Source organism: Notothenia coriiceps, unplaced genomic scaffold, assembly GCF_000735185.1.
Source record: "Notothenia coriiceps isolate Sejong01 unplaced genomic scaffold, NC01 NC01_scaffold00026422, whole genome shotgun sequence".
Lineage (NCBI taxonomy): Eukaryota > Metazoa > Chordata > Actinopteri > Perciformes > Nototheniidae > Notothenia > Notothenia coriiceps.
Genome location: NW_011359123.1, coordinates 359,765 through 379,189, shown reverse-complemented (window position 1 = coordinate 379,189; position 19,425 = coordinate 359,765). Strand labels below are relative to the sequence as shown.

At 39.9% G+C, this 19,425-nt stretch overlaps 1 protein-coding gene across 1 annotated transcript in view; it reads right to left on the bottom strand.

Moving 5' to 3' along the window:
• Positions 1–7,182: 7,182 nt before the first annotated feature.
• Positions 7,183–19,425, bottom strand: part of bod1l1 (biorientation of chromosomes in cell division 1-like 1) — a 27,927-nt gene continuing 15,684 nt past the window's right edge. The window contains exons 22-30 of the mRNA XM_010784547.1: positions 14,295–14,347; positions 13,571–13,691; positions 13,145–13,197; positions 12,562–12,637; positions 10,079–10,146; positions 9,779–9,866; positions 9,434–9,575; positions 8,986–9,057; positions 7,183–8,086 (exon numbers count right to left, since the gene is read on the bottom strand). Of these exons, the coding sequence (XP_010782849.1) occupies positions 7,957–8,086; positions 8,986–9,057; positions 9,434–9,575; positions 9,779–9,866; positions 10,079–10,146; positions 12,562–12,637; positions 13,145–13,197; positions 13,571–13,691; positions 14,295–14,347 (803 nt within the window). The 3' untranslated portion in view covers positions 7,183–7,956. The remainder of the gene's footprint in view (positions 8,087–8,985; positions 9,058–9,433; positions 9,576–9,778; positions 9,867–10,078; positions 10,147–12,561; positions 12,638–13,144; positions 13,198–13,570; positions 13,692–14,294; positions 14,348–19,425) is intronic.

Here is a 19,425-nt window from a genome sequence, read left to right as displayed (position 1 = left end):
GGGGCAATGTTATAAGTTGATATAGGGCGTCTATCATTTAATGTATTGATGGCTTCTATCTTAACCCGTATATAAATCAGTAAAGATGCTTTGAGGCTTTTTCATCTTGAAGGCTACACACTTTCATGATTTTAATTCCTTATAATGAATTGTTTCTCTGAACTTATTACATTTGTTTACTGTTGAAGATTGAATGGGCTACAACATAAGCATGAAGTGAATCACGCGGTCTGTAATAGGCTAATGAATGAAAGTGGGTTGATGACCTCGGTGCTGCACCGATCAAAGTATTGTTTAATAAAACGAAGGATTAAATAAAACATAATTTAAGAATTTGATCATAAGCCTCATTATAAATATAAAAGTCATAATTACAATAATAATCTCATCAATGTTATCTTGCTTGCTGCTAAAAACATTTAAACTATAGTAGCCTATAGAAAAACATGTTCAAATCGAGAACAATATCCTTTCAGTGTCAACAATGATGCTGTCAGCAGATCAGCTGTTGAAGACAACAAAACGGATTTGTTATTGTATTTTTGTTGTTTTGGCTTATTGTAAAATGCATCAGCCTTTTGAGTCGTTTTTTGGCACATGAAACGATTGCAAATTAAAACAAATTGCTTAACAGCTGAGACAAATTAATCTGATTTTTTACTTTTAAATGTCTAAATATGTGTCCTTATCCAATATGTCCCCTTAGGAATGACTCATGTGATGATTGATGGTTAAAGACCGTGTAAAGGCGGATTACATTAACCCTTGTTAAAATAAGAACACGTAAAAAATAAATAATGGAATTATTTATCTTCCTCATGTTAACTGATTCGTAATATTTACACTCCAAAGAAATCGTGCTATATAAAATAATACACTAATTAATATCTTTATTGTCCTTAATATTATGTGCATTATAAGAAAAATGAATACAAAATGGCTACACGTTTTAATAGTCATTCAATTAATCCGACCTCTGTGCTGCTCACCTTATGCAAACTCGTTGCATGCAAACATTATACCATCTAGTGGCCACTGGAAATACCTCTGCAGCTTGACTTTTTGACATCTTGTACTTTGAGGTCAAAACAGACAGAACTTCAGAATCTATGCAGATTATTATAAGATGTAAAGATATGTTTAAACAATGTACTAAGAGATGTGCTCTGTGAGAATGAATTGAATTAAATGATTTGGCATTGTCTCAGAGCTGAGTGACGGCCTGAATCACCGCAAGCAAAGAAAACAAGACTGGGAAAAGGGAAAAGCACAAACCACTGACACCATCTGGATATTTTCACACACCCTGCCTTTTAAAAACTACTCATTCCACCCAAGGCCAATACACAAGTGGTACATGACATAGTTTTAAAATTATCTCGTATTGTTCAAGTTGTTTTCTCTGCGCCCTTCATGCAGTTTTTCATTCTTTTGTCCTAACACCAGCCTCACTGACCCGTACACAGTGGGCTTTACTTTAAGAAAATATGGAAAATAAATACAACCGTCTGCCAATTCCCCAACAAAGTGAGTCTATGTGCGCCCATCAATGTTAAGTCGAGCAGAGCTCCACGGGTTACTCTGTGTTTTGGTAACCACACTGGGAGGAAGAGTAATAAGCAGTAAGTAGCTGTAAGTGGCAGGAAATGTAAACAGCAGCTTGCTTTTCATTCAGACAACTGCAGGGGCATTTACAACAGGTACACTGCGGGTGTGATGGGATTCACAATCACAGTGTAAGGTGTTCATATCAGAGAGTGACATGTAATCATTCACTTGAAAAAAATTCAGAAGCATAGGAAACTACGGCTATTTCCTGAGACCTTATTATTTCATTAAAACAAGGAATATTGAAGAAAATTAAATAGAAATGTAACAAACATAGTTTTACCTTAGGTCGACAGGTGCTCATTCCTTAGGGGATGGCAGTAATGAAGCCAATTCACGTATAATAGCTGTAAAAGTAGCTACAAAATACAGCTTTCTTTTAGAACAGTTGATCAAAATAGCACTTATAGCAACAAAAATAATTAAGTATTAGCAAGAAAATGTACTTATAGTATAAAAAATGCACAAATTATGCAAATAGGAGTGCTTACAGTTATTTATAAGCACCATTTTAATGTTTAAATTGGTCATGGTGAAGCTACATTTAAGTTGTTATGTTTAATCTTTAATGATCCTTATAGATTTTATACTGACAGTTTCTCAGGTATCAAAAGATGTAGTGCAGAGGTAAAGTAGCATATCATGGAATATTTAAAAAGTAATAAAAGTCAAGAAATAGAAACTCAAAACTAAAAGTACAGACTTATTCCACTAATGCTGCAGCTTTGTATTAATTGAAGTGTTTTAACATAAGCTGTTGCATCGTTACTATAATAATTATTCATACTTTATTAGTAGAAGTAGAGATAATAGCAGTAAAAGTAGTTTAGTAAAATATGAGCATTATTTCAACCGACAATAGGCTATACATTTGCAATAAAATATATAATACATTACATCAGACAAATATATGTATGGGCTGCAACTTATATTTCCATTATTGATTTATCTGTCAATTACTTTTGTTATAAATTCCTGTTTAGTTTTTTTAATTGATAAAATATAGAAGAAAGAAAGACCAATACATCATCATATGTTGGGGTCTTCAAATGTAAAACATTTTCAAAAACACAAAAAAAATTCTTTACAGGGGAAAAGCAGCAAAACCTGAAAATGGAAAAGCTGTAACCTGTGAATGTTTGTGTATTTCTGCTTCATAAATCACTTCAATGATGATCAATGTTAGACAATTCATTGGGACTATTTGATTAGTTGTATCAGATGGATTTCTGTGAACAAAAATATGAAAAATGAACATGAAAAATACACTTTGTATAAACCCCCCTTTGTGTGCCAACAGTCATCATTAGGCCTTGTCTCTGTTTTTGTACAGGAGGTCTCCCTCTGCTGGTGGGAAGCTGACTTGCTGTCATGGAAAGATGAGATGATCACTATAATCGCCTTGCCGGGAAAAGGTACATTTTCTCAGCTTTTTTCTATCTACAATGACACGATCCCCTTAATATCCCCAGACTGTTTGTCTGCTCCCCTCCAGTTTTACACCGGGGTGAAATTCCCACCACCTTTCCAGTAAGGAAATAAACTTTAATGGCATATTACACTATTACGTTTGCCCCTCCACCCACCAGCCATTTTCCTGCCTCTTCCTGTAACTTTAACCTGGTGTTTCAGACTGAAATCACGCCTGATGCAGCAACACGCCAGTTGCCTTGGTAACGTCTCTGTTTCCCCTCCTCTCTCCTGGGTGTGTTTATGACAGGTCTTTAATTTTTTTCTAGCGTGCTGGTATGAAAAAGGAGGCTCACAGCACGCCATACTTACCCCCCCCTGCTCCTTATGTGAGAATAGCTGCCAAATTGTGTTCAGATGGAGCAATACATAAGAGGGCACTGCCAAGAGTCATTTGCAGTAAACGCTCCCAAAATGCCCTCTAGATTTCTCACCAAATATCAGATCCACCCTGATAGCAGCCTTAATCATCCTCAACATTGGAAAGTGGAAGGAAAGGAAAGGGACGGGGGGGTTGCTGCCAGCTTGAAGTATGCTTTTAGACCCTAAATTACAATTGAACCCTCTTCCCCAAAGAAAAATTATCCTTGCATGCGATGGAGCACTAAATGGAAGAGCCCTTGGGACAGAACACTTAATACAGTAAATGGAAGCAAGAGACAAGCAGGGAGAAGTTCCTGCGTCTCTTGGAAGCTATTCAAAACATCCCAGCAATGGTTGCATTACTGCAGACACAGAAGTGGGGGGGAAAGCCCGCTGTTACACTCCAATTAATGTGTGTAGATAGTGCAGACGTGATTTATAGTTTATTTTTCGGCTCTGCTGTGCTGACAAACGAGCTTCCAGCCGCCTCTGGCACGCAACAGATAATGCGTGCAGCTCAAGCACATCATGAAAGGCTTCTGAGCTCCTGAAGAGGGTTTGGCTGCGGCTCAGGTCTCTGTGACCGGCTCCCTTTCTCCTGCACTCATGCCTTCATAAAGACGTCTTTCAAAGCAGCAAAGCCCTTTCAGGGGTTCTAATATCACATGTAAAATACCACTTTTCAACATGAGAGTTGATGTACTTATGAAAATGTCAAGCATCATTTGGAAATTCTTGAGATATTATGGGCCCTTTTTCTTTAAGTGGCTGACTGCAGCCGCATTTTGGATATTTTCAGAAAACAGATTTACCTCTCTGACAGGTGCAGTGGTTGGAGAGGTATTCAGATGTTTTAGCAGTAAAGTAGCAACACCGTTGTGCAGGAAATACTCTGCTACAAGTAGAAGTCCAGCATTCAAATCTAACTAAAGTAAAAACGCAATGATATTTGCATAAAATAGGCCTACTCGCAAAGCACCAAAAGTTGCAAACTCATTATGCAGAATGAGCCCTTCTACATTCATTTAAATTATATTATTGGATTATAATTTTATATGAATTAGGTTGCTCATCATCAATTTGATTTAAGTTTATGTGCAGCTCACATTAACCTTTTTATAAACTGCTAGCTTAACCTATACAAAATCCAAATGTCTTGATTTATATTCTGACATAATCTGAATGTGCAAAGTAACACAGTATACAGTGAATAAAAGGTATATTTACCACTTCTACTCCAAAATAAATTGGAGTTTATGAACTTCACACACTGCTGGTACTCTAATGACTCAATTTGACCCAAAATGTGGTCAGTAAACACATATCAGAAATAATCCTGCACTCTGGTGTGTTTGTTCCAGCCTCAGATGCCAGCAGTCGATCAAAATCTCGGCTCAACTGCAGCAATATTTCAATACTGCAAAAAAAAAAAAAATGGAGTAAAAAAACCTTTAAGACCCTAAACCACCACCCCTCCCTGCCGCCTGTCGCTGGCTATTTCTCTGACTCTCATATGAAACACTTCTGACGTTAAACACCTGTTAACTTTTATGTCTTGTGAGAGGAGTGGCTGAATGGGGGAGCATTATGTTCAGCGCTGGCCAAATCCCCAGTAGAGGAAAGACCCCTCCCCGTGCAGAGAGGCAGGATCCTGCGAGGTTCCCAGCAACAGTTACCTCGATTCCAGTTGACAGCTGCGTGAAACCACCGTCTCTCCGGCTCTCTGCAGCGGCCCGGCAGCAGACCTGCTTCAGAGGCAGAGTGAGGGGATGTGAGGGGGCTTATGTTGTTGGTGTCCTGTATCAAACTCACTTTCTCTTTCACATGTTAGATGCTGAAGTGAGGCCGGTGCCAGAATACACATGACCTGTACTTACCATCATGAAGAGCCTCTAACTGTACTGTCATTTTCAGGTACTTGAACTTTACTTACACATAATACTTCATACTTCTACTCCACTACAGTTTCGAGGCAGATATCATACTTTTAACTCCCCTAAATGTATCAGATTATTCAAAGAAAATATAATTAACAAATCATTAAATATTATGATAGATGAAACTACCATCATTATAAAAAGTATTAACCCCACTTTAGCTGCAACAAATGTGATTCATTTGATTGAAAATTAGATAACGCTCAGAGCATTGGCATAAAAACACATCTCTGCTGGAGAGTGCTGTGAAAAGTTGATCCCAATATGAATGGCTGCAACCAATGAACATTTGCATTATCAATTCATTCGTTGAGTGTTCCCTCATTTGTTTAGGTGTCAATGAAATGCAAAAAAGATGGGAAAAGGTATCACGAGAGCAAATGAGCAAATCCTCAAGAAACTAGCCAACAGGAAACGTTTATAATTTTCACAACAAAAATAGTTGACTTATTGTTTAATTCATTGTCTGTAGCACTGATGGATGCTGGTCTTGTGAGATATGTTGCATTATTTGATAAATACATTTCTATTGTAGATTATTCTGTTAAATCTGAGTTAATATTGTTTTTGAATGAAAACTTTAGCTGAATTATCTAGTTAATCTATAGATTACATTATTGACTGATGGACTGTCCGTATAAGGGGACTAGGAGCAACCTAATGATAAAGGGTAGATAGACAGAGAAGTTGAAAAGTGTGTTATTGTTTGTGATTGAGAGCCGCCACTTCTTTCTCTACAGAATGTGTAGGTAAAGTACATTCAAAGCAACCTTAAAATCAGGTCAACACGTGTCCAGATTTGTGCTTCAGCAGCAGTTTTAAAGATATATGTTGGATATTAAACTTGTGTTGCTGCTTTCTCTAACTTTCTAGATTCTTGCTGTGAGGTCCCCGCTGAGCTGAAACCTCATACATAAAACATGCTGCCAATAAATCGCTCTAATGTGCCTCAAACTGCTGATACTCAGCACTAGAAACCTGCTTGGCAAATGCAGAAAATCATTTTTGGACTACAATGCAAACGACATATAATAAAATGACGTCTTAAGTGGCTCCAATTGGCATCGGTGAGTGAAAGGAGCGCTGTTTGTGTGCCAGGCCTGGTGGCTAAATGAAACGAGAGTTAATATTTTAAGGCTTGGATTGCAGCACCAGGAAATACCTGGGAGAGGTACACCTTTCAGGAATCAGATTTAGCAAATCCACAGGAATGGTTGGAAAACTTTACCCGAGAAGTCTCTTTCCGTAACATCTCTCCGGGCTTTCTGGATCCTGTAAGTTCAGGTGCGATTAAAGCCTCCTAACGTGTTAATGATGGTGGAATATTTCATCCTGAGTTTGTCAGTTTTATCCCCCATTAGCAGCCAGGAATGTGCTCTCCTCTTCTCCGCTAAGAGGCGATTGGTTTCTGTCTTCGGCTATTTACACATTTACAGACAGCACATCCATTTAGGAAACACAGGCGATAACGCTCGAGACATAACAAGGGGGTATAAATAAAAAATGTGCAATGTTTTATCTTTTCATAAACAAATGCTTTAGATTGTCAGACGCTAATCTTTGAAAAACAGAAGCAACGCAGTTTAGGGATTACTGTAGAGGTTGTTTTGGAAAAGTGGAAATCTATGAGCTCTGTAATTTAAGCATATTCCAGAAATAAACATGTTTTAATGTTTTAACAACCACATCCATGAATTAACCACAGAAGTGTAAAAAGGAAAACCTTACTTTAAAATAGGTATGTATATTTATAATTACTTACCACAGATAGCTTGAAACAGTGAAAAAAGGAACGGAAGCAATATTAGGTATTTTTACATTTATAAAAAAATGTCTTTACATTGACAGGTAGGCAACATCTAACACCATTATATTGATATACAGTTAACAAAATACACAAAACTAGATCACATGAGTTTGACACCAACAAACTGTTCTTTGTTACACTTGTGTCATGAAGTAGATTCAGTTCATAAAGTCACTGTTCGAGGTTTTTCCTGTCTGATGCTAATACTGGCGTTATTTAAAAACAAACTAATACGTGTCCCTTACCGTGTGAAAAGTATACAAAAATACATCTTAAAAAAGACTGGGAGGGAAAACCTCTCCTTTCATTCACAGAATGAATATTGAAAAACTCCCAATGACTGCTAAGACGCTTCACAATGATTTCTATGTAAGTGTTTGAATTTACACAAAGTCCCAGCAGGAACGGAGATTTGAACCTCTTTACCTGAAGGTAGGACTGGGCTGCTGTTAGGCCTGAGATTGGGCTGGAACACTCTGACTCGCTGGGCATTACTGAATAAACGGTGGGATGATGAAGTCTGATGCAAACCATATGGGCGTAGTGCGGTAGAAGGTATTCTGGGGGGATTCCCGCACAGATCCTCAGGTTTACACACAACCATCAGATTAATACTATCCAGAGCTTTTCAATATCTGCAGTCAGTGAAGCAGAAACGTCTCGACATGCTAACGGACTGCAGAGACCCTCTGACCCCCCGGCAACAGAACGGACTTTAATAATATGGAGTGCAGCGAAAACGCCGCCGGGGCAAACAGAAAGTCTGAGGCTTTAGCGTTTGGCTCTCTTGGACGGGGGCTCCTCTGATTTCTGTCCTCCCCGCGTTCGCACAGCAGGGGGGCTGGCCTCCCGTTTGCGGCCCCCCTTCACTGCTGCTGCTGCTGCCTGGCCCCTCGTCCCGCTGCAGGAGGGAAACAAGCAACAAGTGTCAGGCCGTTTGTCTAAAGACTCATATGTAGGCCCTGGGAGATGTGTCTCAGTGCACTTGTTTGCAGTGAAGGAATACTTGTTATTGCAACTCTTTTCACGAACAACTCTAGACGGGGCCGGACTTGGTGGGTCCACATTCACTTAAATAGAGAAAATGTGCATGAGACAGATTTCTAAAAGACCCATTTAGACTTTAATTTAGTCTGAGGTCAAAGACAGAATAAGGAACATTTCTGACTAAATCTTCATGGGAAAAAACAATGGGTGGAATTGGAAGAAAGATGTTCTCAGGGATGTAATTAAAACAAATAATAATACTGTAGTAATGTGAATTAATCATCTCATTTCTTACCTTATATAAAGCAACTGATAGTTTATCTTTGTTAAAGAAACAGGGATATTGTTTTTATAAAACTTAAAAAAATAGATCAAATGTTTAAGTGAGAGGAATTAGGCATTGTGTGTATTATAGTCGTTACACAATTATAAGTCTATATTCAGTGTATAAAAAGTAAAATGGAAAAAGTGAGACTACTTATTGAGTTTTCAATCATTTAACATGACTTACATGTATTAAAAAGCATATTAAGTACACAAGCCTCTCACCTGAAATACTGGATTAATAAATGAAAAATACTGTTTATTTGATCAAATTATTAAAAACGTTACAAGTTCTTTTGATCCTATAGCTTACCTGCAATGCCCAATGTTTGATACACAACAGAGGCCATTCAAAAGTATGTCTTATTTGGGGAGGTATTAACTTAAAAGCTATTTAGAATTTCCGGGAAAGCTTTAGCTCTAATGTTGTCTTTCTCAGCGGCGACCTCATAGCGCTCAGTTTTGGTCGGATCCCTCAGAGGAACTCACCGTGTGCCAGCTGCGCTCTCCTCTTGGCCGTTCTGCCGGTTCGCCCGGGTGGATGGTTTACTCGGCTTGTTCCTGAGGAGCAATAAAAACAAATATGAAACATAGTGCTAAATCTCCCCCCCCCCCCTCACGCTTTCATTGAACAGGATGTGACAGTGATGATGCCTGCTGGGTGTTTCAGAGAGTAAACATTCAGCGCTAAAACAAGCCTTTCATCTCCACAGAGAGTCTCATCACTGCGACCGCACGATATCAAAGATGGGTTATTAAATGGATTTAACAGCATGTGTTTTGTGACGAGCGATTTTTAAAAGAGTTAATTGGTCTCATTCAATTCTAATGACTTGCTTTTACTGCAATTACCAAATAAGGATGTTACAGTACAGTTTGAATGACGTGGTACGTATGTTGTTGTTATTGTGGTGCGTTTGTGTCCATGTTCAATTACTTCTCGGCCTCCAGGCGAGCTGCAGATCGCGTCGTTGCTCTCCTTGCGTTTCTTTTGTCTCCGTCTTCTTTATCCCCTTCATCGTCCTCCTCCTCATCATCATCATTCTGCTCGCTCTCGTCTGCCTTTCCTTCCTTTTTATCTGTGGGTTAGGATGACAATAGATTCTAAATGATGTATTTTATTGCCAAGTCAACAGATTGTAGGAACTCATCCATAACATTAAGACAAGAAACACCTATGTACTTGCTAGTGTAAAGCTTAGAATGATAATGAGTATTAATAAGAACAAAGTAACAATCATTTGACTTTGTTTTTGTTAGATAGAGCTTTTAATCTCCTCACCTGGATCCTCGGGGGCTGCCGCTGACTTTGACGGCCGTCCCCTCCGACCGGTTCTCTTTGGAGTCGCCTCCTGGTCCTCCTCTTCAACCTGGAGAAAAAACAACAAATATTAAAGTCCTGACGTCTGATCAGAGTTTGGAAAAGATTGGGGGAATGAGATATGAGCAGTGCAGAGTCAAAAGGTAAGAAGTTCCACGCTTTTTAAGTTCTTACACAGACAAGTTCTGCGACAGTGAATGATGCACATACAGTGGTAACAACATACAGGTGAATATTTAAAGGCCTGAGCGGACAACATACATCGTCTGGTTTCTTCTCGCTGGAGATCTCCTCTTCACTCTCTGCCTGGCTCGCTGCAGGGGACAAAACTGGAAGAAGATACATGTAGAAAACAACAACTTTAATGATCAAAGTAACTCATTTTCATTCTAAAAGGAGGGCTTTTTTTTTATAATGCACATTTCAGCAACAAGGCAATTCAACATGAGGTGCTAAGAAAACACTGCACAAAAGGACATTCATATTCAGTTTAATAAATGAAATAAATATCCAGGCTAGGGCTGCTCGATTATGGCAAAAATCATAATCTCGATTATTTGGGTCAATAACTGATATCACGATTATTAAAAACGATTATCCATTTACTCTGAAAACATCAATTTATTGAAAAAAAATGTGAGCAGTATGTTTTTAACAGTTGATTACCCTGAACTTTAAGTATAATTCAACTGAAAAACCAATTTTAAAAAATGGTTTTATTTAGATTATGTTTTCAAAACATTTTAAAAAATCAAGTAAAAAAGGGAACTACTGTATATACACATATAAGTAATAGTAAATAAATAGATCTCCCTACCCATAAAGCATTACATAATCCATTACTTGCAGCATTCAATGGATGTAAAAAGGGGTGATACTTTTTCAGCAACTTCTCTTATTCATCATCACTTATGTCACAATCGTTCTTGGCAGGGCACTGGGAAGGTGTCAACTAAATAAACCCTGGAACTGATATTTCACGTGGATTTCTACCAACTTGTATTCTTGTTTGAGGTGACTAACTCTTCATCTATGAATCATTAACATCCAAATATGTGTTAAAGCAAACAGAAAAACGCTGTACACCCCCCACCTACTTTTCTCAATGCAGCCCTAACCCAAGTGTTTTCTCTTCTTCAGATAGTGCCCTCTGACAATGGTCAAACTTACTTCCTGCCCTCGGAGAACCAATGAAAGCTGCCGGCGTCAGCACAATAACCAGCACTGCAGTGTTTAATATATTACAGGGCTGGACAGAGAGAGCAGGAGCTTTCAGGCAAACTCCTGTCACTCAGTTTCTAAAGCACTAGTAAGGTTTCTCTGAAAGGCCTCGCAGTTTTAAAAAATATCAATGCCTACATTCAAGGTAGATTTACATGGATAGAAAGGGTGAAAAACTGAGGGATCTGAGTCCAACGTCTCCATCTCTTTCTCTCAGGGCATTTCTCAGACTTCACACCAGGGCTCCACATTCCCCTTGTCGACACAAAGCAAAAGGATGCGTCTGTTAGTGTGTTTGGTCGCCTTCAAAGGACACTCTATCTGTCTAATGTGGTAAAGTGTCTACGGCTGGCAGTATACTCCAAATGAAATCACATTTGGGGCTTTTTATGTCGCTGCCAAAGACGGCGCAGCTGGCAAGTGCTTGTTTACTCACTGTGACTGCAGATGTGAGTTTTAAAGCCACGTACATTATACATGTTGGCCTTTCTGTCACATTAAGAGGGCCTTTTTGCACCAGTGTATCTAATAAACATCTCAAACGTGTTTATGTGGATATAGAAAAGGATATTTTTAAGATGAATGCCATATTGTCACATTACATAATTACCGTAATTTTTCGGACTATAAGGCGCACCTGAATATAAGCCGCAGCAGCTAAATTGAATGATGTGTACATATATAAGCCGCACTGGACTATAAGCCGCAGGTGTTTTAATGTTTAATTACCATATGTAAGGGTTCGTGCACAGAGGGGATTGTCGGGAAAGAGATGGCTGTTTGAGGAAGCTCCCATTTATTAACATTTCAACAAACAAGTTGCATATTTGCATAACGTATTCAAGTGTTACCATTTAGTGCAATAGTAGCTACAGAACATGTACTGTGCTGTGTAAACTGTACTGTATCACATAGCGTTTCAGACACACAAACTTTTCAACTTTCAAACTTAAACGGTGCGCTCCCAGCGCACGTACCGGCAGTGATCTACAGCAGTGGTTTTCAACCAGTGGTACGGGGACAAACTGTCTCGCTCTCGTAATGTCTGTCTGTCTTGCTCTCGTTCTGTCTCTCGTACCACTCTCGGTTCCACTTTTACTTTTGCGCGCTACCTGTCTCACTCTTTTCCGCCTCCAGCTTTTCCTGCTGGAGCCCGCCGCTTAAAGGTGGGGGTCCGCGGACCGGCCATAGAGCCCATAGAGTTAAAGGTGGTGGACTGTAACCTGTAAAATCCATAGANATTATGGCAAAAATCATAATCTCGATTATTTGGGTCAATCATCGATATCACGATTATTAAAAACGATTATCCATTTACTTTGAAAACATCAATTTACTGAAAAACCAATAAAAAAAATATCGTTTTATTTCGATTATGTTGTTTTCATAATCAAAATTGCGATTAAAATACGATTAATTGAGCAGCCCTAATTCAGGCCTTGTGTTTTTTTAGATACAGTATGCAAGGACCTTTGCTAAAATGACAGACTAATGATTTATCTTGGATGTGCGTGCTTTCTCACCACTGCCTTCTTCAGGTTGTTCACTTGGTTCCTGTTGACTGGAGTCGTTCTTCTCCTCCTCTTCAGCCTGAGTTTCCTGTAAAAGGATCATTCAAATACACATTTAGACACATACAAAGTTAAAGGTAGGGTAGGGAAGAATGGAGAAACCAGCTTGAGTACGCTAGAATTTGAAAATACACAGCCGAAAAAAATCTGCCCCTTCCTTCAGACTTCCTCACAGAGCCCCTCCTCCAACACACACCAACGCGCACATGACCAAAGAGGGCACGAGATAAGTTTGTGCACAGATGGAAGGCTGACAGGCAGGTAGGCCATCCAGTTATTTTAGCCGGCTAAAATGATTGGTCGTGCTTTTTACAGCGCCACGGCTTCCACAGATGACATTTTTGTATGTATTTATTGTCAAAGCATTTCATGTATCCATTGCTATCGGGATGTTAAGAGCATTCCATGGAATATAACAAAAAGTGTTTCTGAAGTGAATTACCTATCCCACCTTTAAGTAAATACAGAACTAGATGGAGGAATTGCAGACCAGGAGACAGCGAAGGTTTTAATCCACAAATACGTCAAAACTCACCTCCACAGATTCCTCCGTATCCTCGGACCTCTTCCTCTTCACCGCTGGTTTACCTGGGATGGAAAGATGATGAAATATTTATCCTATCATCTCTCTCACATACAGGGAACACCCTGAAAATATTTTGTTTTGTTTAACTCATAGCAACGCAGCCAGCCTTCCCCCACGTCTACTACCAATGCCAACATACTCAATCAAACTATTTGACAGGCTTTTAGCGGTGATGACAGCAAAATGAAACGTGGTTTACTTTCAACATCATGCTATGAAATGTTCCAGTTAGCTATTGAGGTTTGGCTCACTTATTCTTTTAGCTTGCATGTAGCCACACCTCGCCAGAAAGTCATTCACCATTCATAGCAGGCAGAGTGGTGTCAGTCATTTAAAGAAAAGGGACAACAAAACACAAAAAAGACTTGAACGTACGTGTGGCGTCTTTGGAGTCGGAGCTTCCTGCAGCGGCAGATTCTTCTGGAACAGTCGACGGCAGAGCGACTTGACTTCCTCGCCGTGTTAATTTCCTCGGTCCACTTTCTTCTGCTGTTGCCTGCAGATTTGAAAAGATATTGTGAAAAACAAGATGAAAATTCAGATACCGTGAAATATTGCTTATTTTGTTGGTGGGCTCAATCATCAGAAATGAAAAAAGTGTTCTAAAAAGTAGAATTTTTCAAACATCAGGTTTTGTTGCCTTATTTGAATCCATTTATATACAAAGGCATTCTCTTAACTTTTATTTTATTGATCAATTTATATTGTGGAATTGTATTTTTCCCTAAATGTAGCTCCTTTTGTTCAATGTTTAGACTGTGTACAAAAATTAATTGGCTGTCTACCAGTTGTCCTTCCTGCAGCGGTCAGACTATACAAACAGCACAGCCGCTAGTTGATTATATTATATCATAACTTAGTACTTTTTTTTTAAATGCATGTCACATATTTAACATATGTAACATTAAGCTGTCTGTGGCTCTTTTTCCTGCTGTAACCACGCACATTGCCCCTCCGTGGGACTAATAAAGGTATTCTGATTCTGATGTCTTGTAAAGCACTTAGTAACTTAGTTTTGAAAGTGGAAAAGACAAAGTTCATTATTATTATTATCATTATAATTATTATTAATGTACATGTTGCATTTCTGTTAATGTACCTCTTCTGTCTCGGTGCTCTTCTCGTCTTTGTTCTCCTCATTCTTCTGATTATCTGAGGTTGGAAAAAGAACACAAAAGAAAACTCAAATTAATCAATATTTTCAACACTTTTTAGCTGCACTAGCTTAGAGAAGGACATACAACTGAACCCTTTATAGTATTTTTATTATAGCTTATTTGGTACCACTTTACAATAAGACTACCCTTATAAAGGGTTTACGAATAGTTTGCAATTCATTTATTAATATTAAGTTGTGAACACTTTATAAATCATTAATAAGCTTTTATAAGACATGAGATAACCAGGGCAACTGTGACCGGTTGCTTGCCAAATAGTGAGCCCACTGTTGGAGCTATATACAGGACTCTTTATATTATTTAATAGTTTAACATTTATTTTCTTGCTGTTTATTATTATTTATCATTTATTTATATGTATTCTTAGTTAGCTTCATAAGTTAAAGTAGTTTCTATGCTTTTATTTTGAAGGCATGTTTTGGGCACTGGGTGATTAGAGCACCTGGTGTAATTGTATATATTGGAGACAGGTGGTGGTGGGAGCCAGAGCACTAGTAGGCAAAACGGTTTTTTTATCAGGGTGTGTCAAGCCACACACCCGAACACCAAACACCGATGTTCAGGAGGGGTTCGGGGCCGCCCACGACGCCCAAGGTAGTGCGTGTCGTCTCGTCTCCTCAATACCGCAAAGACGTGCCTGACGAAAAAGAACCGAATTAAACATAGCTGAACTAACACCCGGTCCGAAAGCCAACATAAAGGTACACTATAATCTGGTGAACATAACACTTAGATAAATCGGCACGTGAATGCCTCGCCCTAAATCGTTTTAATTTCGCTAGTTTCACGCCCAAAAAGGGAGACACCATAAACGCGTACGAAATACTCCGAATACTGAACCGCTAGTACTTACCTCACACACACAACAGTAAACAACGATAGAATACCGGATTTTAGGGAAACATTATAAGTAAGGAGACATAAGATGAATTTCAGACTACAGTACTGGTGAAATCTCTACAAACACAGGAAACACCACGAAACAGAGAAACACCGGAGAAAAAGTATTTCTACCGAACAAGACAAGACACGTACGCCATCAAACGAAGCGTCACCAAATTGAAATGGTTGAACCCTTGGCAATGAAAGAGATATGGGCTGTCCGGTCTCTCCTTGGCATACTAGAATCGTAATTGTAGCTACGTTGCGGTCGCACTAATACAAAGTGTGTTTGAATTACCGCTAATCAGACTTGACACATTCAACGGATAATTGCATGTTGTCAACTTAACGTGCCGGACTACTTTCCCATACACAAAACAGGAATTCATGTCGACATCAAGAAAGACCACAGTAACGTCGACAAACCAAAGAAGGACGCGAGTACGAACAATCCCCTGTAAAAAACAATTCGGGCGACTGAGAAAAACCCGTAGACCAAGATAAGGAAATCCAGAAAGCATAGCCTGCGATCAATATTATATTAATAGTAAATTAATTTTGTTCATAAGTTCTACAAGTTTACGATTACTCCCTTTTATTAATTTATAGATAGCTTACTATTCCCGCGGAGCGAGGAATACTAGATGGAGAAAGTCGCTCGCCGATCCTGTCTGTCCGGGGGTCATCCGAGCGGAAGCGAAAATTTATCCCAATGATGCATGGGGCAATGTCCGACCTAAATCCAGATCATTACCAATTCAAGCATCGGTAAAAATTGCGAGGGGTACCAAAGCCAAGGAAAAACTGAACACCCAAGTACAGAGAAGTGTGAATATCTTAAAACAAACGTCGTCTTTCCGTTTGTAACTTAAACAAAAACAAATTAAAATTAACTGCAAGGAGTGGCGATATACTCCGATGTGCCACAATGTCAATGGAAATGGACCTCCTTCATAAACAAAACACTTAGAAATACAGTTACACGACCTCCTTGTGACCCCTACTACTATGTTTTTGGACTCAAACAGCAAGTACGTTTCGACGAAGTCACACTGACGTCTCCGACTGTCCGCTGGGAACAAAAGTCACTCGAGGCGAGTCAAAGCACTACAAACGTGTCAAAAAATTATTTTCTCAAAATAACCTACTGACACTCGCTGCAGTGCTACGAGCGACAGAGGGCTCCGACGGAGAAGCAATTAACTTTCTTCACTGGTACGACGTTTTGCCGTAAAAAGTCAAGTTGCGACCTTTGGCCGAGACTAGCCTGTCTAAAATATAGCATGCGCGGCTCAATACTACGTTAAGACCCCGACGTTCGCCTAATCAAGCCCGTCCCTTACTTAAAATTTCCGGTAAAGTTCTACTGACAAATTATAAGACAAAACAGTGCTAGATTTCTTCTGGTTGAATACAAACTTGCTTACATATGAACAGACACTTAGCAACCTATAAATAAAATTACATAGACACTTTAAATCAGGCCCCTTACTAAATTAGAAGCAACCATTTACGAGGTTTTTATTCACAATACTGATCAACCACATTCGCTGTTTATGGGGAGACTGTGGGGAGTGAGAGATGACTATAATTTGGTGCGGGGGGGGGAAGTGTGAGCTCGACGTGTTTGGTTACAGGCACTTATTCTAGAGACAAAGTCTACCAAAATAGATAGTTCCACAGCGTAGTGCTGGTTTCTACGGATCCAGAGCACTAGTACACGGATTCTTGGCGACGTCGACTCCTACCACGCGTCTATCGTCCATCGATGAGATTGATTCAGACACTTTCCTGCGCCTCTATTGAGCGCGAGCGAGACGCTCGAGACGCCACGCGCCTCACGCGTACCAGAGACGAAGTCTACCGACTCGCGTATATCTTCTTGCCGCTAGAGAGTGAGAGGCAGACCGATATCAATTTTACAGTATGTATAACACGAATACTTATCTAACCAGAACTATATCGCAACCACATAACAGAGTGAAACCTCTTCTGTTGACAAGAGACAAGGAATACTAAGTAAATACACTGGTCGATAGAGCATAACGTCTCGGTAATCTACAGTCCAATCGGGTATCTTACATAAGTTCAAATCAAGAGAGAGTTCACTATAGTCCTAGACCTGTATTAACTTAGTAACATAATATCACAACAAAATTATCTACCATTAACGCCTCCTTGAGACAACGCTCCAACAAATTAAAAAGCTTATTATACGACGTCACGCAGTCCCCCGGGATGTACACACTAGTCACTTCAAGGAGGGACGAGTCTATACATTTCCTGAAAGATTCTAGCATTGCCGAAACACCTTTTGATTTTATATCCCAGACAAGGAAGTACATCCAATCGAGGTAGCGCTAGAAAAAACAAATCACAATTACCCTTCCCGCGCGCTCAGATAATACTGAAGCATAGTACAACAGCGGTTAGTGATCAGTTGCGTGTTCAGCGATTATTAACCCGGTCTCTACCGAACCTTCGCGCGAGAGTATCTGTCGCGTGCGTCTTTGACCTTAGTCTTTTAGTGCTTCTTCTGCGTACTCGTTTTGATTTCCCTTGCGCTTCTCTGTCTGTCCTGCATTTTGATTTCCCTCCGTTCTGCGAGCATCATAACGCTGTCCTGCATCGATGGCACATATAGATCCTCGTTTAGTCGACACATGCGTTCCATCCTTGCCGCGGTGTGGCTCCATTTTCCCCGCTTGTCGCTTCTTCTTCGTCCTATTTGTGATTTCGTCGTCTTCTTCTGTCGTCCTCTTTTTGATTCCCCCTACTTCTGCAACATCCTTCATTGTTGATCTCCTGTTATTTCCTCTGCGTCTGCACCCTCGGACTCTTAGACGTTATGCTTGCAGCAGCGCCCCGTCCGTCTTTGGCCGAGCGCGATTACATTGTCCGTGATTATATGCCCTGCGTCCGTCCGTATGCACGTCCTGACTCATATTGCAACTTCCCGTTATCGGTCCTTGCGCGCGCCTCGGTTAAGAAGTTCCCTTGGTCGTCTGGCGTGCGGCCGTCCTCCTAGGGTGATATTTCCCTTGCTCCTTTCTTCCGCCTGTCCTTCATTTCCGACACTTGTGCAAATTAACCGTGAGACAGCACTATTCTGACATTTTTTTACCCTTGAACCTGGTCAAGCTTTGGAACTAGCACACGGCATAAAATAAACAACGACAGTGGTGTTGATTAAGATGCAACATATATTATCATGCATACTTTAGCTGAATAAAGATAGAAATGGGAGAACTGCACAAGCCTCATTAGACTGGCTAAATGATAAAGGAAGTTAGTATAAAATCAAATAAGGTAAGCTAACGTACACTTCCGAAATACATAGGAAAGTTCATCGAAACGTTGTATATTTACCACTAGTGGTGAAAGTACGAAAACCATATACAAGATCAGTTGAAACATTGCGGTACCACAAGGGCCTCAGTTTCCTATGCGTATTTCTTATATAACATAAAACCTATTAGTAAGCAAAATTTCGGAGCGTTAGCTAGATCTGCGCGTTAGCTTCGCGTGAAAAGATTAAAATAGCTGTGTTATGATTGGTAGAGTGCCTGTACGGTGAAACTGCCGCTTTGTTGTAGTCAGTGCGCGGTAGGAGACGGCGTGCCAGGGAGCAGGGAACCTTCTCGCCTCTCCACCCCACAAAAAGTAGACGACCACTGCCCTCCTTATATGTCGTCCTCGGGTTTGCGAACGGAGACGCCTCCCGCTTTCTTCGCGTCGCCTCTTATTTGTCCTTCCCGGTTGGTACCAACGCGCTTCAGAAGACGCGGGGCCGAAAACACGTCGCTGTGTCGGCCGGTGGTGTCGCGGCCGTATCATATGTCGGAGAGAAATACTGGTAAATAAATACTCAATAATTCGTAAACCTATTGACGTTTTCGGAATAACGATTCACAACTTGTGTAAGTGGTAAAAATACTCGAATGAATGGTAAAGAATCGTCTGTCGTATTTATACCCACACGCCGGTTAGTATATCTTTATTGCTATTAATTGAATTTTATTATGTCGCGAAACTCCGTGATCAATCGCCTAGAATGCGTCCGTTACTAGGTCCAGGTCTGTTCTAAGAGGCAACACCGCAAACGCATAAGATTTGTTTATGTTACTCGTCCAAAGGTGATCATGATAGAAAGGAAATTCGGAAAGGATA